Below are 26,697 nucleotides of genomic sequence, written 5' to 3'. Positions count from 1 at the left end.
TATGACTACATTTGTTATTGCCTAGCTGATTGCAACATTCCCCGCAGTTTATGCAGACTTTAGCTTTGGAAACATCAAACCTATTGGTTGGGGTTGGGCAGGAGTAATTTGGCTATATAGTCTAGTGTTTTATTTTCTTGCAAGCAATTCATAGATGATTGTCGGCTAGGCTTGTGGCCTCTTGTAGGAATTGCTTCCATTTGGAGCCTAAAGCCCAAGATATGGACAGTGGTTGAACAGGAGGTCGACCATAACCGCCATGTTTTCTTGGAACAATTGACAGAGGCATTGCACTATTATTCCACAGTTTTTTATTCCTTGGAGGCGCGCGGGTTGCAGGCCCAGAGCGAAGAGTAGGTGATGTCGGAAGCCTATCTGGGTCGAGAAATTTGCAGCATTGTAGCCTGTGAGCAATCTGAACAAGGGGAAAGGCATGAACCTCTCTTGAATTGGAGCAATTCACACTCCAGGCATAAAAGTTACAGGTGAAAATTGGCAGGCATCTTCAACAATGCCCAATACGAATTTGAAGAAAAAAATTCGACAACGACAAGGGATTTATGAACGACTTTTCTCCCATTGAGGCAGATTCACCCTCAACTCCTGCAGATTCAATCACGAAAACCATTTGGGCGTAGCAGTCGTCAGATGATTAATCTCTGACCTTATTTGATCCAGATCTCATTTATACATTTAGGAAATCGAGGGATGAAATTTCCCCCAAAGATTCGATGGAACCCGTTTTAGAGGTCTGTCAAGGCAGCACGAGAAGAAAGTCTGGATAAGACAATAAGGATTCAGATGAGTTAGACATTGGTGAAGGCTTCGTTGGACAACTTGCATTGAGGCTGTAGAGCCGATGGTGGAGAGTCTTTGACTGGTTTTACGAATTAAATTGGCGGATGGTGAATCGCCGATTGAGGTTCGTTGAGGATTGCTTATATTATTTGGTATTGTATTTTTTTTGGTATGTGTAAAGGAAAATTAGTCTTGGAAATTTGTATACATATTGAGATTCGTGACCTCAATATGAAGTCATTTTGTTAGAATTCGCGACTCTAACTGATGACAGGTAAAACATGGAGACCAAGACCTTTATGCCAAAGTTAAAAATGAAGATGCGAAAGACTAGAAGTACAAAGCCTATGATATTCAAGTGGGAAAGAAGTGGTGTGTTCCAGCATATGAATGGTGTGGTATATCCAACATAAGCGATTAAAGGATGATGGATACTCAAATTTGCTTGAGTAGTTTGTCTGAGTTTGTAGAATAGACTCATGATTGTGATAAAGTGTGAGTCACACATTGTAATCATAGCAAATCTACATTTCATATTTTTTGTTTTTTGGACAGTTGTGGTCCCTAAAAATGTTTTATGTACCTAGTATCTTCTTAAGCTTGGAGTATATTAAAAGGGCATATGACTGTAAGACCTAGAGAGGCATGCATACCCCTTTGTTATGTGTTCCCTAGTGACATCAAGTTGTGGAATCAACCACTGGGTAGGTACGAGGGTGGCAGGTGTACTCGTATCTAAGCTTGATATGTAATCGGAGAATTGAGTCTTCGATTAATGGGGGAATTGAGAGATATAACATATCTCATAGTGTAATGGACCAAGTCAAAGAAATTTCATTAAGAGGTGGATAAACCATGTATGTGAAGGACTTCCTAATAGACTGGCGGTTGCAGCAGTTGGGAACCCATGCATTCTAGTAGATGGTTGTTCCTTTATATGGACACCTACAATTTAATGAACAAGGCACAAGGTGTGATTACCATATTGGACCAGATGTAGACTTTGCAAACTGATATCAAGACAAGTACTCATTAAGGGGGAGTGTTGGAATATCTAATTCCTACTTGTCTCTAGTTGTGATTCTTACTAAGTAAAGGAGTTTGTTCCTAGTAGTTAGGATATATTTCCTACATTGGTGTGTGGTTGAGACATTCTCTCAACAAACAGATTGTGTGTGCATGTATATATGCAATTACATTTGATTAACGAAGATATAGATTATCAGAGTTTATCACAAATAACAGGGAATGTCTAAGAATATTTGTCTTTCCTCTTCTTCGTCCAGAGATCGTAACTTATCTTAAGCCTCTCCAGAATCTCATTGGGAAGTTTGGTTTCATGAAGCTTATCCAATTGACCTTTCCAGTAAGATTGGTCATTCTTTCCACAGAGAAGTGCCCCAAACACCTTCAAAGACAAAGGAAATCCATCGCAAGCTTTGCAAAACTTGCCTACAAGTTTTTCGAATCCTACCAGTTGATAAGGCTGCAAGAAGGCATGCGAATAGAAGAGTTGTTGAGAGTATTGATCATCGAGGCCTGTTAACTGATATATTGATGACTCTGCTATTGCTGAGATTATGAGGACATTCTTGTAGCGAGATGTAACCAAAATCAAGCTATCAGAATGGAGGACTTTTCCCACTGGCAAAAATGCATGTAACTGAGATGCATCATCTACATCATCTAAAACTATTAAAGCTTGTGCAGATGAAAGATGTTCTCTGAGAATTTCTATGCCTTTTTCAATGCTATCTATTGGCTTAGTCTTATTTGTCAAATCCTCAAGAAGTTTGCTCTGCAAGGAGTTCAAAGAGCTTAGACACGTTGTCTCTCTCACATCATATAAGAAAGAGGATTTGTTGAAATCGTTCCTCTTCCTGTTGAAGAGTTCTTTGGCTAGCGTTGTCTTGCCCACTCCGCCCAAGCCAACAATCCCCAACACTCGAGCTTTGTCATTTTTTTGTTGCTGCCATAACATACTCCTTTCAAAATCTTCTATTTTTTCTTGTAGACCAGCTGGAAAATCAACCACATGCAGCGGTGTCTTTCTGTGCTTTTTAAGCACGCATTCCACGACCTCCTCTAATAGTTTGTCTTCATCCCTGGAAATTCTCAAGAAAGCGCATAAAAGCATTGTAAAATCCACTCCAAACAAACAAAACATTAAGTGCATAGCAATACCAGTTAGATAAATAATAACGATAGAAAGAGTTAAGAGTTCCAACCCATTGTAGGCCTTGAGTTCGAAGCCGTTTATTAACGAGACATTCTCGAGGGCGATTCTCCAATTCTGAAGTGTTTGATGGTCGTATATGCCTTTCCGTTCATGATCACTCAGTGCTTTAGCATACCGTTCTTTCAACCATCGCACCTCTGAAATCTCCACGTTATAAGAAATGGGAAATATGGTATCCCAAGACTTATTCAATATAAAGAGCAGCTCATCCAAACACCATCTAGACTCAGCATATGTGGGTGAGAAAATGACGATGTGGATAGAGGCGGTTCGGATGGCATTTTTAATTTGAGCATTTATGTAATCTCCCTTCTGCGGTTCCTTGTCCAGGAAAGGTCGCAAATTATGTGAAAGAAGGCGTTTGTAAAGACGGGTAGCCAAAGTTTCTTTAACGTCGGGACCACGATGATTGATAAACACATCGTAGTAGCTGTTTCGGTTCGTGGAGGTTGATGGCATATCCACTGAGGAATCGGTGGAAGTTAGCCGATCTGCCATTGAACAAAAATACAAAACAGAAGTGAAGCACAGGTTGATAGATTAAGTAAATGAAGGTATTTGGCTCCTCAGAAACTGAAATCTAAATCTTATTTATATATAGCATAGCATCTTAATCTCCAAGCCAACATGGAAATGGCAATGGCGCCAGCGGGTGGGCACACGATGGTAATTGGTGAAAGCTGTAACCCAATAGGAATACAACGAGATTAATGATTCAATCTCTCTACCTCCTTTCAAATTTTTTAATGAATACTTGACTGCAAGCTGGAGCTCAATACCATCCGTCTCTAACTGCAAGCTGGATCTCAATACCACTTGTCTCTCAATTTTCAATGAATATTTGGCTGTAAGTTGCAACTCAGCAGGTACAACGTAAAAGAAAGATTCCATATAAAGAAAGATTCCCTTTGCGACCAGTGCTCATTTTTCTATGAATACTTGATTGCAAGCTGGACATCATTAAGAGCACAACCTAAAGCCAGGCGTCCCACACTTTTCTATGAAGACTTGACTGCAATAACATAAACTAATCATTCCATTTGCCACGGGTGGCTGGCTACTTGACTTTGGAGTATGTGTTGTTTAAAAATGATTCCTTTTTCCCTGCCACAATTCTAACACGCAGTTTAATATGTGTTTTTTAATTTGCATTAGAAAAGAAATTGAAATGTTTGGAAACATATTACTTTATCATCAACATTTAGATGATTTATTGGCTATATTAATTTTAAATTTGAGTAAAGGGAATTTGTAGAGTTTGTTAGAGTACATAAGTGATGCTATATAGAATAAAAATAATAAAGTAGTAATCTTAGTCACACTATAGTATTATTCCAACAACTATCAATTGCTACCTACCTCTATTAACTTATTTTAAATTTTATTCTTTTATTTTAAAAAAATGATATTTGACATAGTCATATTATTCCAACAACTATCAATTGCTACCTACCTCTATTAACTTATTTTTAATTTTATTTTTTTTATTTAAAAAAAACGATATTTGACATAGTCATATTTTAGTATTCCACAATGCATGCATTATGTATTGTTCACATTGTTAATATCGATATTGTTTTTTATATAATATAATTTTTCTATTTCATATTTAAATTTATAATTTTATTTTTATGTCGTAAGGCATTTCCCTTTGAAAACCATTCCCCAAATTACTATCGTGTCTCTATCTGGGGCGTTAGATCGGATGTTAGACGATTAAAGTTTTTTGTGCCCTTGATTAATAATTCGTTAAATCGTTATGGGACACAGTTATAACAAAAATGCATACCTTCGTGGAGCAGCAGTTTGGACTGGTTCCCTTTCGCTCTACTGCTTCTTCCACCCTGACCTCTTTTCGATCAGAAACAACTACTTTTCGATCAGAAACAACTACTGTTGGAGCTTTAACTGCTTGTGTTGGATCGACTGCTTTTGGAATTACTGGTTGTGCCTTTGCTTCTATATACCATACTACTGCTTCATTGACATATGAATCTACTACTGTGCCTGGCTCTGCTACTGGTTCAATGGGTGAAACTGCTGAATCAACAACTGAATCACGAGAACGAACTGCTGCAGGTGGTACTGGAACTGCGGATGAACTTGGGTGCTCTGTGAAAATGGACAACTGGGTTATCAACAGATTTATTTCATATTACCTGAAGTCTCCCTTGCCCATGCTTGGCTACAGCTCCATATCCCCCAAGAGAAAATGTGGGAGGGACGAGCAGATTATGCACCGCTATGCCTAGAAAGTGCAAAGGGAAGATCTCGAAACTGTTGTGGGTTTGCTTCATTCTTTTGGAGAGAGCAGCAGTCACATGCAGGATGGGTTGCTCTGTGAAAATGGACAACTGGGTTATCAGCAAATTTATTTCGTATTACCTGAATTCGCCCTTGCCCATGCTTGGCTACAGCTCCATATCCCCCAAGAGACAATGTGGGAGGGATGAGCAGATTATGCACTGCTATGCCCAGAAAGTGCAAAGGGAAGATCTCGAAACTGTTGTGGGTTTGTTTCATTATTTTGGAGAGAGCAGCAGTCACATGCAGGATCTTGTTTGGGAACCTAAGAGTGGCCACTGTGTTAAATGCCTCTAAATTATGCAGGAAACAACTAGACAATATGATTGGATCATAGTTGGACAATGCTACATTGGATAACATATTGATTCCTGCACCCTGGGGATGGGTTGCCTCTATGATGTGGATCTTGTTCTCAGATATGTGCAGATTTTCCTCATGGATCAGGCGATGGTTTTTGTGCCTGAATTGCGCACGGGCACCGCTGAGCCCACTTCTGGCATTTGCTACTGGTGTCGGCTGAAGAGGGTGGGTAGCCTCATGAACAAGTATATTATGGAGGTGGCCCCCGATGTCAATCTCAAGCCCTACAAATTTCAGTTGCTTCTTGAATCATTGACAGATAATGCCATAGATTCTTGTGATGTGCTTTACAGAGCCTTGGATATGTATCTTGAGGTAAGCCCTAGATGGATTCTCTAAAACAAACTCTTTAATATTGCCTCCATAGATACAATTTGTTTTTCTTTTTTAAATTGTTTCGAGCCAGGCTGAGCCATTACAATTAAGTTCTTTGATGTGCCCTGAATTCTTACCAGCAACAATGGATCTTAATAGGAATCCCCAATCATACGAATGTGTTAATCAAAATTGTATGAATCAGCACAAATGAGTTTTTCTGTTTGACCTGAATAAACACTATCAATGGGTTTTTCTGTTTGATCTGAATACACACTATCAATGGGCTAACTATAAGAAATTCCTAATTACAGAAAAAGTTATTTGATTTCTCAACTTAAATGGGTTCTTTAGTCTAACTCAAATGAATACCAGAGTCAGGTTCTTTCAGTTTATGGCGAAGATGCCTAGCTGTTAGGTTTTATAGAAAAAAATAGACACCTATCGTCCACACCTTTATACTCTGAAATTTCATTTCCAACGAGAAGATAGTTTCCCTTTCCAAATTCAATCACATGAAAAGATGTCAATCAGTTTTCCAAACTAATTGTTCCTCAAAATGCCAGCAGCGCCCCAGGCTGGCCAACATTAGCCATATTCGGAAACACCTATTGACTGCTGCTAGAATTAAAAATTTTAGAGCATTTTATTCTCTTGAATGCTTCTTATACCATCTGAAGGGAATCAACATGCCCCATCATTTATTGGTTTGGTTAACTTAAAGCAGAGGAATATTGATAGCATAAAGCCGAGGAATATTGATAGTATAAAGCCAACTTTCTACCTGTTAAAAAAATTGTATAGTATAAACATACAATTGCCAACTAGAAAAAAACAAAACATGCCTTAGATGAGAGCAACACTAATATGATGTGTCATGAGCATTCCATTGGCAACAACAACATCAGTGAAAGAAGATACAAAATCCAAAGGATTTCAGTTTAATGGATCCAACTCATCCTCTCAAGAGAAGGCTAAAATTTTAGAGGTTGTTCAATATATCAAAGATAATTATCATGATGGGAAGTGTGAAGTGGCTACAATTGAGGATGGCGAATTTGTAGCTGACCCCGAGACAGGGGATTTTTGGAGTTGTTTTGGCATGCTGATCATTCTCATTATGCAGAAATCCTACAATCGTGTTTCTTCTCTTTACGGGCTCTCGTAGGCTCCCACTAGGATCAAATTTCATCCCCGACTATCACTACCCAGTCATATAATTTATGCTTAATTTAGGGTTTCTTCCATGACCAAATGATATCTCACCTTCAAGCACATTGAGAAACAGATCAAAGTTGAATATAAATGGAACATTGTTTGTCTTTGGAAGAAATTGATCCAATTCTAATTGTTACATATTCTCTAGTTACAAGTTGAAATTTGGTTGAAGCTTGGGACAATTCATGAAGCATACATATGTGTGAATTGAAGCCCCTTAGAACCATATTCTTCAAGATCTAAATTGGGTCGAATCTCAATTCCTTTTTCTATTGTAATTAACAGTAAATTGTGGATCCTATAACACCTCTGTCATTCTACTGATATTAGTTGTGTGAATGTTATTATATTGTTCATGTGATGGTTGAATCGAATTTCTGAGTATGAGTTATGCTAGTCTTATTAAATATAACAATTTTGCCTCATTTCTGGCCAATTTCCCATTATGATTGCTAGTGCATCAAATTATGAAAATAAGACTAAAAGGAGCTCTATAAGATTTGTGAGATCTTCAGAGCCACAACATTTGTGGGATCATTCAAAGCTTTTTCCATACCCATACTCAAATGTAGTCTTTTCAACGAAGTGAGTTTAGACATCTCACTTGGCAATGATGTTAAGACATTGCAGTCTAAAAGATCCAAGAATTTAAGCCTAGAAAGACTGCATATAGCTGGAGGCAATTCCTTGATGTTAGTAGAACTCAATGTGAGAAATTCAAGCAATGTGAGTTGAGTGACTGATGTTGGCAGTGACTCTATTTGGGTATGGGAGAGATCAAGAACCCTCAAAGCATTGAGCTTGATTAGAAAGTTCTCTAGAATAGGATAAATTAATGGACTTTCAGATAATATTAAACTCACCAGCTTGGGGCACGTGAAATCTTTTGGCAGTTTTACAATTTGATAGCTGAACAATGATATTCTTTCGCAAAGACAATGTAGCATGTTGATCATTCTTATGCAGAAATCTTACAATCATGTTTCTTCTCTTTACAGGTTCTCTTAGGCTCCCACTAGGATCAGATTTCATCCCCAGCTATCACTACCCAGTCATATAATTTATGCTTAATTCAAGGTTTCTTCCATGACCAAATGATATCTCACCTTCAAGCACATTGAGAAATAGACCAAAGTTGAATATAAAAGGAACATTGTTTGTCTTTGGAAGAAATTGATACAATTGTAATTGGTACATATTCTCTGGTTACAAGTTGAAATTTGGTTGAAGCTTGGGTCGATTCATGAAGCATACGTATGTGTGAATTGAAGCCCCTTAGAACCATATTCTTCAAGATCTAAATTGGGTCGAATCTCAATTCCTTTTGCTATTGTAATTAACAATAAATTGTGGATCCTATAACACATCTGTCATTCTACTAATATTAGTTGTGTGAATGTTATTATATTGTTCATGTGATGGTTGAATCGAATTTCTGAGTATGAGTTATGCTAGTCTTATTAAATCTAACAATTTTCCTTGGTGAATCGAGTGTTTATGTTCTCAAGAGGATCGAATCACAGAGTGTGTGGTCTGAGTGTGAGCACGAGTTTAAAAAAATTATGAGATTCCTATGCAATTTCGGTCCATTTATTTATAGTTGCGAAGCAAAACGTACAAGAAAAAGAGTGTGTTGAAGTTTGTTTCAGTCTAGGAGTCTTTCAATTCAGAGGTTCAAGTTGTGTTATTTTTTTAAAACCTAGATTTTGGATTGCAAAGTTACATCAAGACCAAAAATTGTATATGGTCCTATCCCCACTCCAAGCTCTTTATGATTTTCATTAAATTAATATGGATCTATGAAAATAAGACTAAACAGAGCTCTATAAGATTTGTGAGATCTTCAAAGCCACGACATTTGTGGGATCATTCAAATCTTTTTCCATACCCATACTCAAATGTAATCTTTTCAACGAAGTGAGTTTAGACATCTCACTTGACAATGATGTTAAGACTTTGCAGTCTGAAATATCCAAGAATTTAAGCCTAGAAAGACTGCATATAGCTGGAGGAAATTTCTTGATGTTAGTAGAACTCAATGTGAGAAATTCAAGCAATGTGAGTTGAGTGACTGATGTTGGCAGTGACTCTATTTGGGTATGGGAGAGATCAAGAACCCTCAAAGCATTGAGCTTGATTAGAAAGTTCTCTGGAATAGGATAAATTAATGGATTTTCAGATAATATTAAACTCACCAGCTTGGGGCACATGAAATCTTCTAGCAGTTTTTCAATTTGATAGCTGAACAATGATATTCTTTCGCAAAGACAGTGTAGCATGCTGATCATTCTCATTATGCAGAAATCCTGCAATCGTGTTTCTTCTCTTTACAGGCTCTCTTAGGCTCCCACTAGGATCAGATTTCATCCCCAGCTATCACTACCCAGTCATATAATTTATGCTTAATTCAGGGTTTCTTCCATGACCAAATGATATCTCACCTTCAAGCACATTGAGAAACAGACCAAAGTTGAATATAAAAGGAACATTGTTTGTCTTTGGAAGAAATTGATACAATTCTAATTGGTACATATTCTCTGGTTACAAGTTGAAATTTGGTTGAAGCTTGGGTCGATTCATGAAGCATACGTATGTGTGAATTGAAACCCCTTAGAACCATATTCTTCAAGATCTAAATTGGGTCGAATCTCAATTCCTTTTTCTATTGTAATTAACAGTAAATTGTGGATCCTATAACACCTCTGTCATTCTACTAATATTAGTTGTGTGAATGTTATTATATTGTTCATGTGATGGTTGAATCGAATTTCTGAGTATGAGTTATGCTAGTCTTATTAAATCTAACAAATTTGCCTCATTTCTGGCCAATTTCCCATTATGATTGCTAGTGCATCAAATTATGAAAATAACACTAAACGAAGCTCTATAAGATTTGTGAGATCTTCACAGGCACAACATTTGTGGGATCATTCAAAGCTTATCCATACCCGTACTCAAATGTAGTCTTTTCAACGAAGTGAGTTTAGACATCTCACTTGGAAACGCTGTTAAGACTTTGTAGTCTGAAAGATCCAAGAATTTAAGCCTAGAAAGACTGCATATAGCTGGAGGCAATTCCTTGATGTTAGTAGAACACAATGTGAGAAATTCAAGCAATGTGAGTTGAGTGACCGATGTTGGCAGTGACTCTATTTGGGTATGGGAGAGATCAAGAACCCTCAAAGCATTGAGCTTGATTAGAAAGTTCTCTGGAATAGGATAAATTAATGGATTTTCAGATAATATTAAACTCACCAGCTTGGGGCACATGAAATCTTCTGGCAGTTTTTCAATTTGATAGCTGAACAGTGATATTCTTTTGCAAAGACAGTGTAGCATGTTGATCATTCTCATTATACAGAAATCCTGCAATCATGTTTCTTCTCTTTACAGGCTCTCTTAGGCTCCCACTAGGATCAGATTTCATCCCCAGCTATCACTACCCAGTCATATAATTTATGCTTAATTCAAGGTTTCTTCCATGACCAAATGATATCTCACCTTCAATTGAGAAATAGACCAAAGTTGAATATAAAAGGAGCATTGTTTGTCTTTGGAAGAAATTGATACAATTGTAATTGGTACATATTCTCTGGTTACAAGTTGAAATTTGGTTGAAGCTTGGGTCGATTCATGAAGCATACGTATGTGTGAATTGAAGCCCCTTAGAACCATATTCTTCAAGATCTAAATTGGGTCGAATCTCGATTCCTTTTGCTATTGTAATTAACAGTAAATTGTGGATCCTATAACACCTCTGTCATTCTACTAATATTAGTTGTGTGAATGTTATTATATTGTTCATGTGATGGTTGAATTGAATTTCTGAGTATGAGTTATGTTAGTCTTATTAAATCTAACAATTTTCCTTGGTGAATCGAGTGTTTATGTTCTCAAGAGGATCGAATCACAGAGTGTGTGATCTAAGTGTGAGCACAAGTTCAAAAAAATTATGAGATTCCTACGCAATTTCGGTCCATTTATTTATCGTTGCGAAGAAAAACATACAAGAAAAAGAGTGTGTTGAAGTTTGTTTCAATCCAGGAGTCTTTCAATTCAGAGGTTCAAGTTGTGTTATTTTTTTAAAACCCAGATTTTGGATTGCAAAGTTACATCAAGACCACAAATTGTATATGGTCCTATCCCCACTCCAAGATCTTGATGATTTTCATTGAATCAATATGGATCTCAACCTATCTAGCTTCAAAGCATATTTGTGTCCACACATTAATACGGTACTTAGTTCACATCTGGACTCTGGATAAATTTCAACCTCAACGTATCTAGATTCGAACAGATATATAGACAATATTAAAATCTAGACCTAACACTTGATTCAAGACGACAACAACAAAAAACAAAATCCATTGTTGTGTATATATGGGTCAGACAGGCCCTTAAATTATTCAGAGCTTGTAGAAAAATGAAAATTAAATAGAATCTGTATCCCTGATTTTTCAAACAAAATTGAGGTTTCCATTTTTGGAATGAGTACATATTTGTTGTTAGCTGTATAACAAAATTTACAATTTTTTTAATTAGATAATGGATCAATAAATTATGTTTCGTACCCGTAGCATCTAAAAACCAAAGGATAAACAAATAGTGGCATCAGACTTATGTGTACTCGATATTGTGGATTGGAGCTGAATGAGTGATCATCCAATACAAGACTCTGCAACTTCTTCATCTTCTGCATCTCATCGGGAATATTGTACTTAAAATTATTCCTGTTTATGTGATGCAAATATAAATGCCTCATTTCTGGTCGTGGTTGCTAGTGCATAAAATTTTGAAAATAAGACTAAACGGAGCTCTATAAGATTTGTGAGATCCTTCAGAGCCACAACATTTATGGGATCATTCAAAGATTTTTCCATACCCATACTCAAATGTATTCTTTTCAATGAAGTGAGTTTAGACATCTCACTTGACAATGATGTTAAGACTTTGAAGTCTGAAAGATCCTAGAATTGAAGCCTATAAAGACTTCATATAGCTGGAGGCAATTCCTTGATGTTAGTAGAAATCAATGTGAGAAATTCAAGCAATGTGAGTTGAGTGACCAATGTTGGCCGTGACTCTATTTGGGTATGGGAGAGATCAATAACCCTCAAAGCATTGAGCTTGATTAGAAAGTTCTCCAAAATAGGATAAGTTAATGGTTTCAGATAAGATTAAACTCACCAGCTTGGGGCACATGAAATCTTCTGGCGGTTTTTCAATTTGATAGCTGAACAATGATATTCTTTTGCGAAGACACTATAGCATGCTGATCATTCTCATTATGCAGAAACCCTGCAATCATGTTTCTTCTCTTTACAGGCTCTCTTAGGCTCCCACTAAGATCAAATTTCATCCCCAACTATCACTACCCAGTCATATAATTTATGCTTAATTCAGGGTTTCTTCCATGACCAAATGATATCTCACCTTCAAGCACATTGAGAAACAGAACAAAGTTGAATATAAAAGGAACATTGTTTGTCTTTGGAAGAAATTGATACAATTCTAATTGGTATCGATACCTTGATTCTGAGCTTGTTTGTGACTGCATGGTTTTATGCTGCTTGTATGTGCTTGGAATTTAAGATCTTTGATTGCATGGATGATGATGGGAGTAAGTTATTCTTGGCTCGCTTTCTAAATATATTCTTTTGTTGGAATTCATAATATGTACTCCATTATTATGAATCCATTAGTTTTATTTGTTATTATTTATGACTTGTGATCATCAGTGACATTGTTTTCTGTAATAGATGTAGATCTTAATGTTATGCAAAGACTAAGAATGCTAAATATAAATATAATGATGCTGATGATGAAAAATAATACACAGTAGAACGACCCCATAAAATAAAGCTATTAGCTCACCATAGTAATCTGACAGGGTATAACAGTCCTTGTGGTAAGCAAGAAACAGACAAAGACCGGGGGTTGTGAAAAGAAATGCTCAAATACAGGCTGGCCATAGAATGAGTAGCTCACGTCATATAAATACTAGTGCTGGCCCTGATAGACCTCCAATATCTTCAAATTGCAAGGGATATCGAGAAAATGTAAGCAAACTAGGGTGTAAAAGCTAAATTGAAAATGAATTTGTGGATTATAAATTTATGGATAATCCACTGTTGAAAGAGCATTCCTTGCTTTTTAGGTATTATGTAACCGATAGTTTTTCTCTATTTTGAAAAATATTATTGATTCACAATCTTAAATACTATTGATCCACAATATTTTTTTAAAATCTTAATGGGGCAAAACTTATGTACCAGCTAGCTATGTTGGACGGAGCTTGTAGTAGGGAAATATGCATTGCTTATTTGGACCTATTTGTAATATAGCGAAATGTTTTTAAACATGCTTTTGTGTATTTGTACAATAGAAACCAAATTTCCCAGGTGATGCATATGTTAAATTGAAGTTCAAAGCAGCAAAAGGCAGCTTCAGAAAGGATATCAATGAATAGAAAATGGTTTGTATTTTGTTGGAATGTATTTTTATTTTAAAATTTGTTTCTGCAATAGCGGTAAATTATGAAGTGGATGTTAGCTCATGAACTTGGTAACTAATGGAATAATGATGCTTTTGCAGCCCAGAAGCAGCGTATAGTTCAAGTAATGAAATTGCAAGACCTGCCTAAACAGGGCCTGAACTGTTTCATGGTAGGCCAATGTCACAACATCATCGTCAGTGGATGAATAACGGGATATAGTGACACTATATTGAAAGGTAAAGTAGTCAAGAGGTAGCTCCATGAGGTGTGAAAAGCTCTGATGAGGAGGAAGTAAAGTACTAGTGTGAAAACCTCTGATGAGTGTGCTTGCCTGATTTGCATTATAGGTAACTTGATATTCTGACTATAAATTGTTTCTCCCAACATCACATCTAGAGTTGACCAGGATGACCAATGGGCAGCTTATCTAAGGATTACTGGATGAAAGGATAAATTCAAAACTCTATCGATTTCATATAAATTATCATGATGTTGTTTCCAACATTTAATGATAATTTGCAATATCAAGTGCCATTCTTCTTGAATGCCTTATGGCGTTTCCTTTGCAACATGTGGTGCAAATACTAGTTTTAATTTAAAAAATTTTGAAATTTAAAAATAACTAAGGTCATAATTAGTATTAAAGAAAGTGTGATAAGAGTTTCAAATGGTTATATTTGATAATATTAGAATTAAATGATAATTTAACATTTTCAAATTTACAAGTGGTTAGTTTTTTTAAATATTTTAATAATTATTTAAGAAAAGAAAGTGTATCTAGTACGAAAATAGAATTTTTATATAATTAAAAAAAAATTGTATATACAAACCCATCACTATTTGTTCATTAATTTTGAAATAGAACAACAAACAACAAGTTTACTGTTAAAAAATTTCAATGGATAAACCTATGACATGCCTCATTTATAATTGAAAAAGAAGAATCAATGTAATGAATGGATAAACATATGCATGCCTCATTTATAATCAAAGAAGAAGAATCAATGCAATGGATTTGGACAAATGCACCCTAACCCTAAAATAAAACTATAAAAAAATGGAAACTATAGTAAATAGTTTTAAAAGAAAAACTTGATTCTAATACTTTTATAATATCCTAAAATTGTTAATCTGCTCAACAGATAATCTTACTATGTTAGCTCATAATAATATGCCCAACATATAATCTTACTTTGTTAGCTCATCATAATATAGACAAACCTATATCAGAATACTTTGTTACCTCATCAAAATATATACAAACGTATATCAGATTACTTAGTTAGCTCATCAAAATATATACAAAAGTATATCAGAATTTGCAGTGGAATTGTTGAAGAGAGATTGAGAGCTAGTTGTGGAATTTTTGGAGAGTGCTAAGTAGAGTGTCAAGTTGTGAGAGCAAGGTGATGCAGTTGAATGCATGCCTATAAAGCCTGCTAAAGATATGGAATTGTTGAAGAGAGATTGAGAGCTAGTTGTGGAATTTTTGGAGTGTCAAATTGTGAGAGCAAGGTGATGTAGCTGAATGCATGCCTATAAAGTCTGCTAAAGACGTGAGAACAGTTAAACATAAAAAAAAAATATTCATTATTTAATTTGTAATATAATTATAAATAATTTGACATACAGTTTGTTGTTATTTTTTTTTTGAAATTGAACCACATAATATTAAATGATAGTATGAACAATTTCAAACAGAAATATTTTAGGTATAAGTAGATACAGAAAATTTTGATATCGCAATTTGCACTCCAACTAAATGAATAACTCTACCATCTCCCTAGAAAACAATGGAGCCAAATGAAAAAGGTTCCAAAATGTTGTGACATAGTTTTCCTAGTTTAATGGGTTAGTAGGGTTAACCTCTTCCCTAGTTTAACGAGTTAGTAGGGTCAACCTCTTACAAAATAAGGCTACATTCAAATGTGGACAACTTTATTTGTTAGTAGATACTATATTATGTGTAGGTGGCCATTGAGTGTGGTAAGATCAATAATAAATCACTATATATAAATATAGTCAATCTTAATCAACCATTATTACTAGATTAAGCCATCAAAACTACTTTAAGCTATCAACACTACTTATCGGATGATATAGTCCCATTTAGCTTATCTAATAATATATATTTTGAAAATGTGTGATCTTGTATATAGTTGTGGAAATAGTTCTCTTTGACAAGTTAAGGTTTTAGCTTTTTTGCAAAAGAGATCCACTATCTCTTGTGCTCTTTGATTTTTCCGTCAAGACTGCATGCTAAGGGACGGGCACCACTAATACATTCCTTGGATATGAGAAGGCAAGTCTAAAGCGAAATATCAGACAATCTCAAAATTTTCCATAAAAATTGTGTTACCTTTTGTAGAACTGAAATACTAACTGAAAACTAAATCTACAAATCCTACTTCTGGAAAAAAAGTGTGTTTGAGCCTGTATAGATAGAGAAAATCCACTAGTCTAATAAAAAGAACTAAAAAGTCAAATAATTGCAAACATCACCACTTATACACTTCTCTAATATAGGTGAAGACTTCGCACTGAGCAAGAAAACAACAAAATTGAAATTATGTACTCTATCCAAAAGAATGGGGAACTTGATTACCCGTATAAGATACATAGAGATCCAACCTGACATGCTGCACTCTTACCACGGGCTAACGAAAGCTTGACATAAGGACCTCTCTGATCTTAAAAACCGGGGCATAGAAATGTGCTCATGTGCAGTTTTTTACGAACAAAAATATATTTTGGAAACTACAAACGATTAAAATTTCACCAGCTGCAATGCCATTTACGAATGTATTTTGAGAAGCAAATGATCATCATTGAAAAAGCAAGTGCCAACTCACTTTTTGGGAAGGCCAATCAAATATCCATTTTTAGAGTGTTTTTTTAAGAAGACCAATCAAATATACATTTTTAGGGTGCTTTAACCCCTCCAGCGTCTTTGCTGCTAGCTCAGCAATTGACTTTTGAAGTTGTACCATTCTCTATTGTTACAATGGAGAATTTATACCTGATCTAATGCCTCGAGCCAACCCTGGGCTGTGAGGCGGAGAATTTGATTTTTCAAGCCTTAATGAATGAGGTATTTTCAAGCTTTAATGAATGAGGTTTCTCTTTTTTGTTGGTGCTTTGCATGCTTTTTCTGCAATAAATGCTAATAACATCTCCAATTTTGACCTCACCATGGTTACTATTAACAAAAATGTTATCACAATTTAAGTCTCACAATTTAAGTCTCTGTGAATAATAGGTGGATTGTGACTATGGAGATAGTTTAAACGCTGCAAAAATTGCCTTTCCCAACCCAACCCTTGATTTTCTGACTTTCCAGATTATAAAAGCTTTACAGAAATTCACACTCGACAAGGCTTTGTATAAATTGTTGAATTCTAAAGACATGGTCTCCCAGAGTTGCAGCTCTCAAATGGTTGATATTGAGTTCTAGATCTGCAATTCTCTGGAACCCAGAAACAGTGTGCACCCCACCCTCGCTACACTCTCTGAAATCAAAGCAGATACCCCTCCATGAAATACCTTGAAGGGCTGTTCCAAACCTCAGAGAAGAAAGAAAAAATTGTTAGTAGAAATACCCAATAGTTCTGGATCATTGATCATGAAATCAAATGAAGCGTTCTTCACGGCGACATTACAACTTTCCACCGTAATTATCAGAAATCCAATGGTTAAATGAAGGAATCCGAAATTCAGGAGATGGGAACCAGTCATTTATACCCGCCGAGCTTATTTCGATTGCAGGTTCTTTAAGCTTGTCAACGTGGCAGTTAGGGCCCTCTCCGTCTCCGTCCACATGATCGCAAAACCCATCCTGTCGGAAAACTTGCAATCCAAAAACCTCTTGCAATGAATGTGTCTTTTCACTATACATCTCATGATCTTTATCCGTATCGGACTGGCGAGAGGTATCAACTAGCTGTAGTGTGTTTAACATCGGCCGTATAGCTGATGGGCATAATGCCATCCATAATATATCAGTGAAAACTCCCGCTCTATTTCATTTTCAAAACAGTGATACTCCCGCTCTGTTTTGTTTTCAAATTCAAAAGCTTGATGTAAACCATGACGTAGTTGCCTCATACCCCAAAAGTATTGAACTTTCTTACTAATGTTTTTTCTCTTTGTATATTTTTTATTATATTAAGTGGTTTAATTACATGATACCACAGTAATGCGTGTTTTTATTTTTTATTTTAAATTTAAAAAATAAAATATATTTTTATTTTTTAATATTATCATTAAACTAGTGAAATATGTAAATATGGTTTATGAAATAAATAAAATAATATATCAAAATTATTTAAGCAATTAAAATTATATTAAGTTAAAAAAATATTTAAAAAAAAATTGATATTTATCTTTTCATATTATTGTTATTAAAAATGATGAAAAATATTTATCTTTCCATATTATTGTTATTAAAAATGATGAAAAATAACAATATATATAATTATATTAATAATTTAATAAGGTCTTTTTTTAATTTAGATCATGTTATTGGTTGTAATATGTTGGTTTTTTTTGTCTTTATAAATTTAAATTTAAAATTTTATTTTATTAAATAAACGGTGACATTTTTGATTATATATATTTAGATATTTTTGATATATCGGATATAGTAGAAATGTTGTAATATAGTGTAAAGTAATGGAAACATTTTAACTAGGTCCAAATAAAATAAAAATAACCCTATAAAAATAAAATAATAATAAAAATTAAAATGACCCATAGTATTGAAAACTAATTGTATTGACCCATGGTATTTCTATGGAATATAACCTATTTCATAATTAAACCCATATATATATATATATATATATATATATATATATATATAGTCCAACTAATAGACAAAATGACATTTTCCACTTCTGGTTATTTTTAACCCAAGGCAAAGATTTTTTAAATCTTTAGTTTAAGTTGTTTAATCTGTATAATTTGAGTGTCACAAGGGTTTTTTAGGGTGTTGAATCCATTTGTAAATTCAAAAATGCATTTTAAACAACAAAAAATCACATTCTTCTTGAAATTGTTTTGTCGAATTCTTGTGGAAAAGTCTATTTTGTCTACAAGTTAGATTACACCTATATATATATATATATATATATATATATATATATATATATATATAGATATAGATATAGATATAGATATAGATATAGATATAGATATAGATATAGATATATATATATATATATATATATATATATATATATATATATATATATATATATATATATATGCATTTTTTTTTCTTTTGTAAGCAAGCATTCTTATATTATATTAACAAATCAAAATTTACATAATGTATAGACATAGTATCCATCTTTGTCTTAGAATGAGGAAACCATAGTGTGATAAAAAAAATCTCTCCTCCTAGGAGGGGAAACCAAAGTCTTTTTCCAGAGAGCTTAACATGTGAAAAATATTGTCATTCAGCTCACAGTGGATTGTTAAGCCTCGTGACACCATAACTAATGACTGCAAAGCAAGGATAGTTGCAAACTGTAATGGTGTTGGGAGCTTCTTGGGACCATATCATACACACTTAGGCCTAACAAAAGAGGCGAGGTCGCTTGGACGTCCATCAGGCCAAAACAGGGTCGCTCTGATATTCATTAATCAAAATGGAAAGACAATTACCAACCTTTTGCTCTCCATGTCACCGGTGGCTAGTGCACGCCACACTAGGGCTTCATTGTAGTCGTGTTGGTGCCTTCTTGAACCTGAGTGTTGCCTTGAGCATGCACATTGTTGGAATCCTCAAGGGCCTCTTCCAGGATGTCGCACCTATAAGCGCTATGATGAGGGGGAAGGGAGGAGTGTTGGTCGTCGGGGGGGAGAGGAAAAGCCCAGAGGGAGGAGGAGCTCTATGGGGAGGCGAAGAGGACGAGCTGGCAGGAGGGGAACGTGAGGGAGACATAGCAGGGTATTGGAGGTTGGCGGGGTAGGCAATTTTAAGGCATTTGGTAAGTTGTTTTATCGAGGAGGTGGAATGATTGAGGTGTGTAGAAAGCTCCATTATCCAGTTAGCGTCTTTAAAATTTTCTTGCTCCCTATCTTTCAGCTGATGGGACAGGAGATTATGGAGAGCCCAAAGGGATGTCTGCCCCCTGTGGGTCTCCTCCCCTTCCATGGAAACCACGCTTTTTCTTATGTGCTCAACGATGTTGTTACCAAATTGGGTGGAAATGGAGGCATCGTCTAGAGTGGTGTGGGGACAACCACGACCTCTTCCCCTACTTGGGCAGTGTTGCCTTCCTCTGTCGCTACTTATAGTGGAGATGTAGGGGTTGGGCGTCATGAGACTATGGTCAAGGGGAGTTGAGAGGATTACAGGGGGAGGTGACCAGGAAAAAAATAATTGGGAGGCCAAACCTCTGAGGAATATAATGTCGGAGACTGTAACACCCTCCTCCCACATCTACCCAAGTCATTGGCCAACCAGCGTAAACATGTGACAAGAGGCTACTATGATTAGATTCAACCTCCTATGTGACTTTAAGGAAGTGGAATCAATGGAAACATAACATACATACCTTCCACATCAACTACAGGACTCTTAGGAACCATCCCAACCACTCAAGTAGCTAGCCTCTGGGTCCCACTAAGATTTTAGACCACTTGACCCCTGGACGCTCCCATGATATGGACTTGACAACATCAAGGAGGCTTGGACGCTCTCATGCCAAGGAATGCCAGTATCCATGGACTATTTTTCCTAGTGTTTTGGTAATGTTCTCGGGATTTGAGCCACTTTTTCAGGCCCAGAGCTGAGGTCACTGCCCATAATTGAATGACACCTTCAGAACAGAAAGATAACAGGGAAACAATGATGAAAATGTAAATACTTGAATAAGCCCTTAACCAGAACCCTTCTAGCCATGACAGGCATTTCGTCAAACATATCCAAAATATGTAATCTATAGGTGTAAACAACAGATTTAATCATAGGGGTCTCATACTTATCTAAGAATCATTATGAAGCATTCTTCCCTTATATAATTTGTTGCATTATCATCTATTAGGTCATAGGTACATTGTTCATTCATTTACAAGTAAAAACATGATGAGATCCATACATAGCCATTGTCATAAAACATATACATAGTCAGCATAATAGCAACAAAAATACCAAGGAAATCACAGCGATATGATCCACATATAAACCAGTAAAATACTCATAGAAATACAAGGAGAAATAACCTCATATTGATGATGCAAAATCCAAACCCGTGATGGGACTACCACATTCCACCCAACCATAGAATGACTGAGCCAAATATCTCTTCAGCCATTCACCCCTAAAGAATGTGGGACTCAACCCGAAAGAACCAACCAGGGCATCCCAAGGCTAAACCACCTCACCCTCATCAATAGAAATCAGGTTTTACCGTAATCCATCCTGGATCACTAGGCCAACATAATAAACATGTAATAACAGGCTTTACCATGATCTCCATCCGGTCACTAGGCCAAACAAGCCTAGATGCCACCAGATCTCTCCACGTACACAGTGAGGAATTTTCCTGTCTCCTAGCCTCTCAAGCTTTACCACAATACACATTGGATCACTAGGCCCTAAACTGAGACCCACTCTCTAGGCTTTACCGCATATCCCAACCCAAGATTACTAGGCCCAACAGAGAGCAGTCCAACTCTTGGCTTTACCGTATATCCTGCCATCCATCAGCATGGATTCCTAGGCCCACAGAGGCAACACAATCTTGGCTTTACCACAACCCACAGTCTGGCTCAGGGGTTATGATCCAGATGGATATTGGTGGCCACCCACCTATTCCACTTGGACCCCCACTATTGTTTCTTTCAATTTTTCAGTTCCCTTATTTGTAGCACAATTTACTATTTTTGGCAGTTTTTTCGGGTCCTAAACTTCTGGAGCCGTTTTGAGGCCATAAACGACGTTTTTGGGAAAAACAACGACCAACTTGGGTTGTATATCAATGTTGGTCATTCAAAAGTTGTATTCCTCGAATAGATATTTCTAACGAGGTATTGTGCGTGTCAAACGAAGATCATATTCCAAAGTTACGACCCCAGCAAATTGATGTACCAATTTACCCAAATAAGGTCCATAGTTTTGCGCTTCATCTCCTAGGGTTGGGTTTTTGGATGTTTAGAGCTTTCCATTGTTTCTCGATAATAAATAGGCCTTTGAACCTCATTGCAACACAGTTCAGAGGCATGTAGCCACCACATCTCTTCTTAGAGATAAGCTACCATCACTCAAGCTAGTCTTATTTCCATTCTTTTGTAAGCATATTTTAGTATTTGATATTAATGAAATGAAGTTTGATTTCTACTGCATCTTTGTATTTATGGTTATATATATAATTTGTTGCGTTCCTGTTTAAATCTGAATTAGTGGTGTCAGATTGGTCTGCTCTTTCTTTGTTTTTCTTTGCATGTCCCCAATGAGGTTGGGATATAAGGAGCTAGGGCCCTATCTGGTTGAACCTTTGCAATATCAACCTCGCAAACCCCGATGGCGGCCCATGGGGGAAGAAGAGAAAGACGAGGGGGCAAGAGATCCTATCAAAATATTGCTCAAGGAGGCCCTCAAGAAACAAAGGAATGCGATGATGGATAACTTTACCCTGATCCTTCAACAGTTGCCCACTGGTGGTGCATCCACATCCAGCAGCCACTCTGGAGGCTCCACTACTTTTAAGGTACAAGTAAACTTTGACATTCCCATATTTGAGGGCCAAATAGATGCAGACGTCTTAGATAAATGGTTAAATATACTAGAAGGATATTTTTCCAGCCGAAAAAAAGATTACTTTTTCTCTTCTCAAAGCCCCCCCCCCCCCACGTCAAGGACTAGTGGGAAACCTACTATGAGCAGAAGGATGAAAGTACGACCTCACTGTTTTCAGCCGCATCCACTTGGAACTCATTATGGGATGTCATCAAGGAGAAATACTACCCTATCGGGAGCTATGAGAATAAATCATATAGTGCACAACGTTGTGACAGGGAAGGGACCAAGATGTGCCAAAGTTTACCAATGTTTTTAATACCCTTCGCACGAAGTTGGGTATCAAGGATTCTAAGAGACATTTGGTGCTCAAGTACTGCGGCTGCCTACATAGGTACATCCAGGACGAGATGGAGTTCCTGGACATCTCCTCGCTCAACACAACATACCGATATGCCGTCAAGATTGAGCAAAAGTTTAAATAGAAGAAGCGAGACTTTGGATCTACGAATCTGAAGCAAGGGAAAGGTGTCCCCAAATCACAGAACAAAGTACAAATCCAAGGCGGGGTGTCCCAAGACAACCCGCCAAAGCCATAAGCAAATAACAACACTGTGAAGCCGAAGAAGGACACGGGAAAGTGGTGTGAGTTCCATAAGAGCTCCACTCACAACACAAGTGAGTGTCGGGCCAAGCAGTCACTGGTGGCCGAGCTAAAGGCTTCAGAATCAGATGCATGTTTCGACTCTGAGTTATAACCCGACAAGGGGAATGACAAAGGGAAGCAAATTATCGATGTGGAGCCCAACACCATCGTTGTCACCACGAAGATCTAGAAGGAGGAAGCCGAAGATCCAGAGGAGGAGGAGCACCTCTTCCACTCCTAGATGTGGGTAGAGGGTTCCCCGCTACAGTTCATTGTCGATAGCAGGAGCCAAAAGAACCTCATTTTGGAATAGGTCATGAAGCAGCTGGGCTTACCGACCACAACACACCCACAACCATACACCATTGGGTGGCTTCACCAAGGACGAGATCTTCACGTGAGCCAACAGTGTCGTCTTCCATACAGCATCAAGCCCTTCACGGATGAGGTATTATGTGACGTTGCTCCCCTTGATGTTTGTGATGTATTATTAGGCCAACCATACTTGTGGAAGCGACATGTTGTATATGAGTCAAGGCCTCGTGCTGTTATTGTTACTTTGGGAAATAAGTTGTACAGGATACCGAAGGTAGCACCGCCTACCGCCATCTCTTTGGTTGCTACAAAACAATGCAATAAGCTCATTTCCAAAACTGAGAAATTTGTTTTCCTGATGATACACCCTTAGGGAAAGAAGAAGATGGTCGCCACGACCTCCAGATAGGGCCTCTTTGCATGAAAACAACAGATGAACAAGGTCGTGGAGGAGTACGAGGACATCTTCATCTCCCCTGTAAGGGTGCCTCTGCAATGTCAGGTTAAGCACTCCATCAATCTAGCCCCAGGTGCATCGTTGCCCAATGGACCAATCTATTGGCGCTCCGTTCTCGAGAATGAAGAAATCAAGAGGCAGATGCAAGAGCTGCTGTAGAAAGGTCACATTCGGCCAATTTCATCACCCTATGGGAGCCCGATCGTGTTGGTATAGAAGAAGGATGGGACTTGGAGACTGTGTATTGACTATCGGGCATTGAACAAGATCACTATCCAGAACAGGTACCCGATCCCACAGATTGATGACCTTCTAGACCAACTCAATGGGGAAAAATATTTCAACAAGATCGAATTGAAGTCCGGATATCACCAGGTACCAATCGAATCCTCCGATGTGTGGAAGACTACCTTCAAAGACAAGGAGGGCATTTTTGAATGGTTGGTTATGCCTTTCGGGTTGACAAATGCTCCTGCAACCTTCATGAGGCTGATGGATGACATCTTGTGTCCATTCACCAACTCATTTGTAGTGGTATACTTGGATGACATCCTGATCTTCAGCTAGAGTTGGGAAGGGCACCTCCACCACATCCAATAGGTTCTACAAACACTACGACAACACAAGTTGTGTGCCAATTTGGAGAAATGCACTTTTGGCATGACCCAAGTTTAGTATCTGGGATACATTATTGATGAACGGGGGGTGCATGTGGATCTAGCAAAGATCCAAGTCATTTGGGATTGGCCAACCCCAACCACTCTGACAAAGCTTTGCAACTTTATGGGTCTTTCCAATTTCTACCATAGGTTCGTGTTGGGATTCTCTCATATCACTTAGCCCTTGAGTCAAGTCACCAAGGGAGAAGCAGAAGCAAAATTAATTTGGTCTGAATCTCAATAGAAAGCATTCGTAGAGTTGAAAAATTGCCTCTGCTCTGCACCAGTGCTCACATTACCAGACTTGTAAGAACCATTTGAGATCAAGATAGATGCCTCTGACTATGTTGGGCGCGGGATCCCCCAAGGGAAGTTTTGGGGCTTAAAGCCCAGATTTTGGTTAAAAGTTGTAAATCCAATGTAAAGACTCCGCATTTTGTGGGCGCGGAGCGCGTAGCTTGTAAATGAGTCATAGGGTTGTCCGCCCTTAATTTTGTAATGTAATGTTGGCTATAGAGATCTACCCATGGTCCACGAACATGAGATTGTATAAATAGAGCGAGGCTCTAAGTAGTTAAGGGATCAAAGAATAAAGGTAATGAATGATGAAGAATTGAGTCGGATCTAAAGTGTAAAGTCTAGTTTTGGGTCGTAGAGTAGGAGAAGGCTCTGCAACTGAGTGCGCAGAGGTCTAGTAGTCTGTAGCTGAGTGCGCGGACCCTTGTAGTTGAGTGCACAGGGTGAGTCGATTCTGTAACCGTTGGAGCATTAATAAAGAGATTTTTTCATATCAATTCTGTGTATTTATTTCTTGTTTTCAGCATTGAATATCTTGGGTATAAATTTCATTTCTACTATTTATATGATGCACGAACATATATGATTGTGTTGATTAAGTGAATACAAGGTAGAATATCTGTTTATGCGAAGTTAAATAAATTTTGTAAGAAGATAAGTAAGATACACGGTGTAGTTTGGGGAAATAGCGCAAGTCGCTGCCTTAGCAGCTCGAAAGCATATCACCCCCTGGTTAGGGATGCGCGAAGGTGATTATAAAAAATCTTGAAGGTCTCGCAGGTTAGAACAATGCACGAAGTGACCTGCGAAGGTAGGCACAGTTGGACTAAATCGACACCTCAGACATCTCAAGGGTGCGGAAATTTGGTTCCAGCATTCCCCCATACTGCTTTGGGTGAGACTTTAGTCCACGCTCCGCAGGATGATGCCGAAAGGGCTAGTAGTGTAGGGATTTGTTTGGCTAAATAACTCCGAACCTAGGTCAAGCCCCATCAAGCCAACAAATGGTTCCATTGTCAGGATGGGAATCTGCATAAAGATGTCTGATGTCGTATCATTGGAATGTAACTAAGAAGGAAATTGAAGGCTGGTTGGATAGGAGAATTCACAAGTTCACGGCGCAAGAGAACAAGAATCCGCGACTGTTAAAAGAATAGTGGCTAGACTACTACATGTACACAAAGATCCACGAAATATTCTTCGCGTCTTTCCCTACTGAGCTATATGAGTGGATCGTGAAGCTAGCAAATAGCCAAGGAAGGTGGAAACTCGACAGTTCTATTGTGTGGACCCTAGAGTTAGTGCGCAGGTTGGAAGCATCAGAGGATAAGATTGCACGCATCGTTGATCATTGGCTCGATTGGATTATAGGAGGATTCATTACTGAGTTCGCGGTAGACACTTCAGTCAACTATAGTGAAGTAGAGCGATGCTTCCTCAAAGGACTGCGAGGTAAGTACGTAAAAGCTCTAAATATTTCGATTAAAATTCTATTGTGCGAAAAGAGGATTGTGTAGTTACATTGATGTTCGGAGCTACGCGAAGTGGAAAATCTTACAGAAACGAAGGAAGTAAGGGACCAGAAAATAGCCCCTTGATTTCACCTTTGTGAGGGGACGAGGAAGAAATTGCGAAGGTCTCTCCGCGAAGTGTGATCCATTTGATAAGGCAAAGAATTCTTTGTATACCACCCCCACCCACACCGCCACCAGTTTCACTGCCATCACCTCCATCTTCACCCGTACCACCTCCGCGACCACCGCGATTCAATATGGCAAGTACAATAAAGTTGTTTATGTTCAAGGGATTGGGAGATGAGGATCCGAACCAATTTTGGTTTGTTG

At 37.5% G+C, this 26,697-nt stretch overlaps 1 protein-coding gene across 1 annotated transcript; it reads right to left on the bottom strand.

Moving 5' to 3' along the window:
- Positions 1 to 2,050: 2,050 nt before the first annotated feature.
- LOC149231520 (disease resistance protein RPV1-like) lies at positions 2,051 to 3,535 on the bottom strand. The gene has a single exon (XM_089381660.1). It carries the CDS (start codon positions 3,533 to 3,535, stop codon positions 2,051 to 2,053), a length of 1,485 nt encoding a protein of 494 aa, XP_089237786.1.
- Between the last annotated feature and the right edge of the window lie 23,162 nt (positions 3,536 to 26,697).

This window comes from Pinus tabuliformis, chromosome J (genome assembly GCF_031772625.1).
Source record: "Pinus tabuliformis cultivar Carrire ecotype Pingquan chromosome J, CPIR1, whole genome shotgun sequence".
NCBI lineage: Eukaryota > Viridiplantae > Streptophyta > Pinopsida > Pinales > Pinaceae > Pinus > Pinus tabuliformis.
The sequence above is the reverse complement of the archived record's forward strand: the minus strand, read 5'-3'. Positions and strand labels throughout refer to the sequence as shown.

Coding starts and splice junctions, on each gene's coding strand:
- LOC149231520 (XM_089381660.1), bottom strand. CDS start 3,535: ATGGCAGATCGGCTAACTTCCACCGATTCCTCAGTGGATATGCCATCA.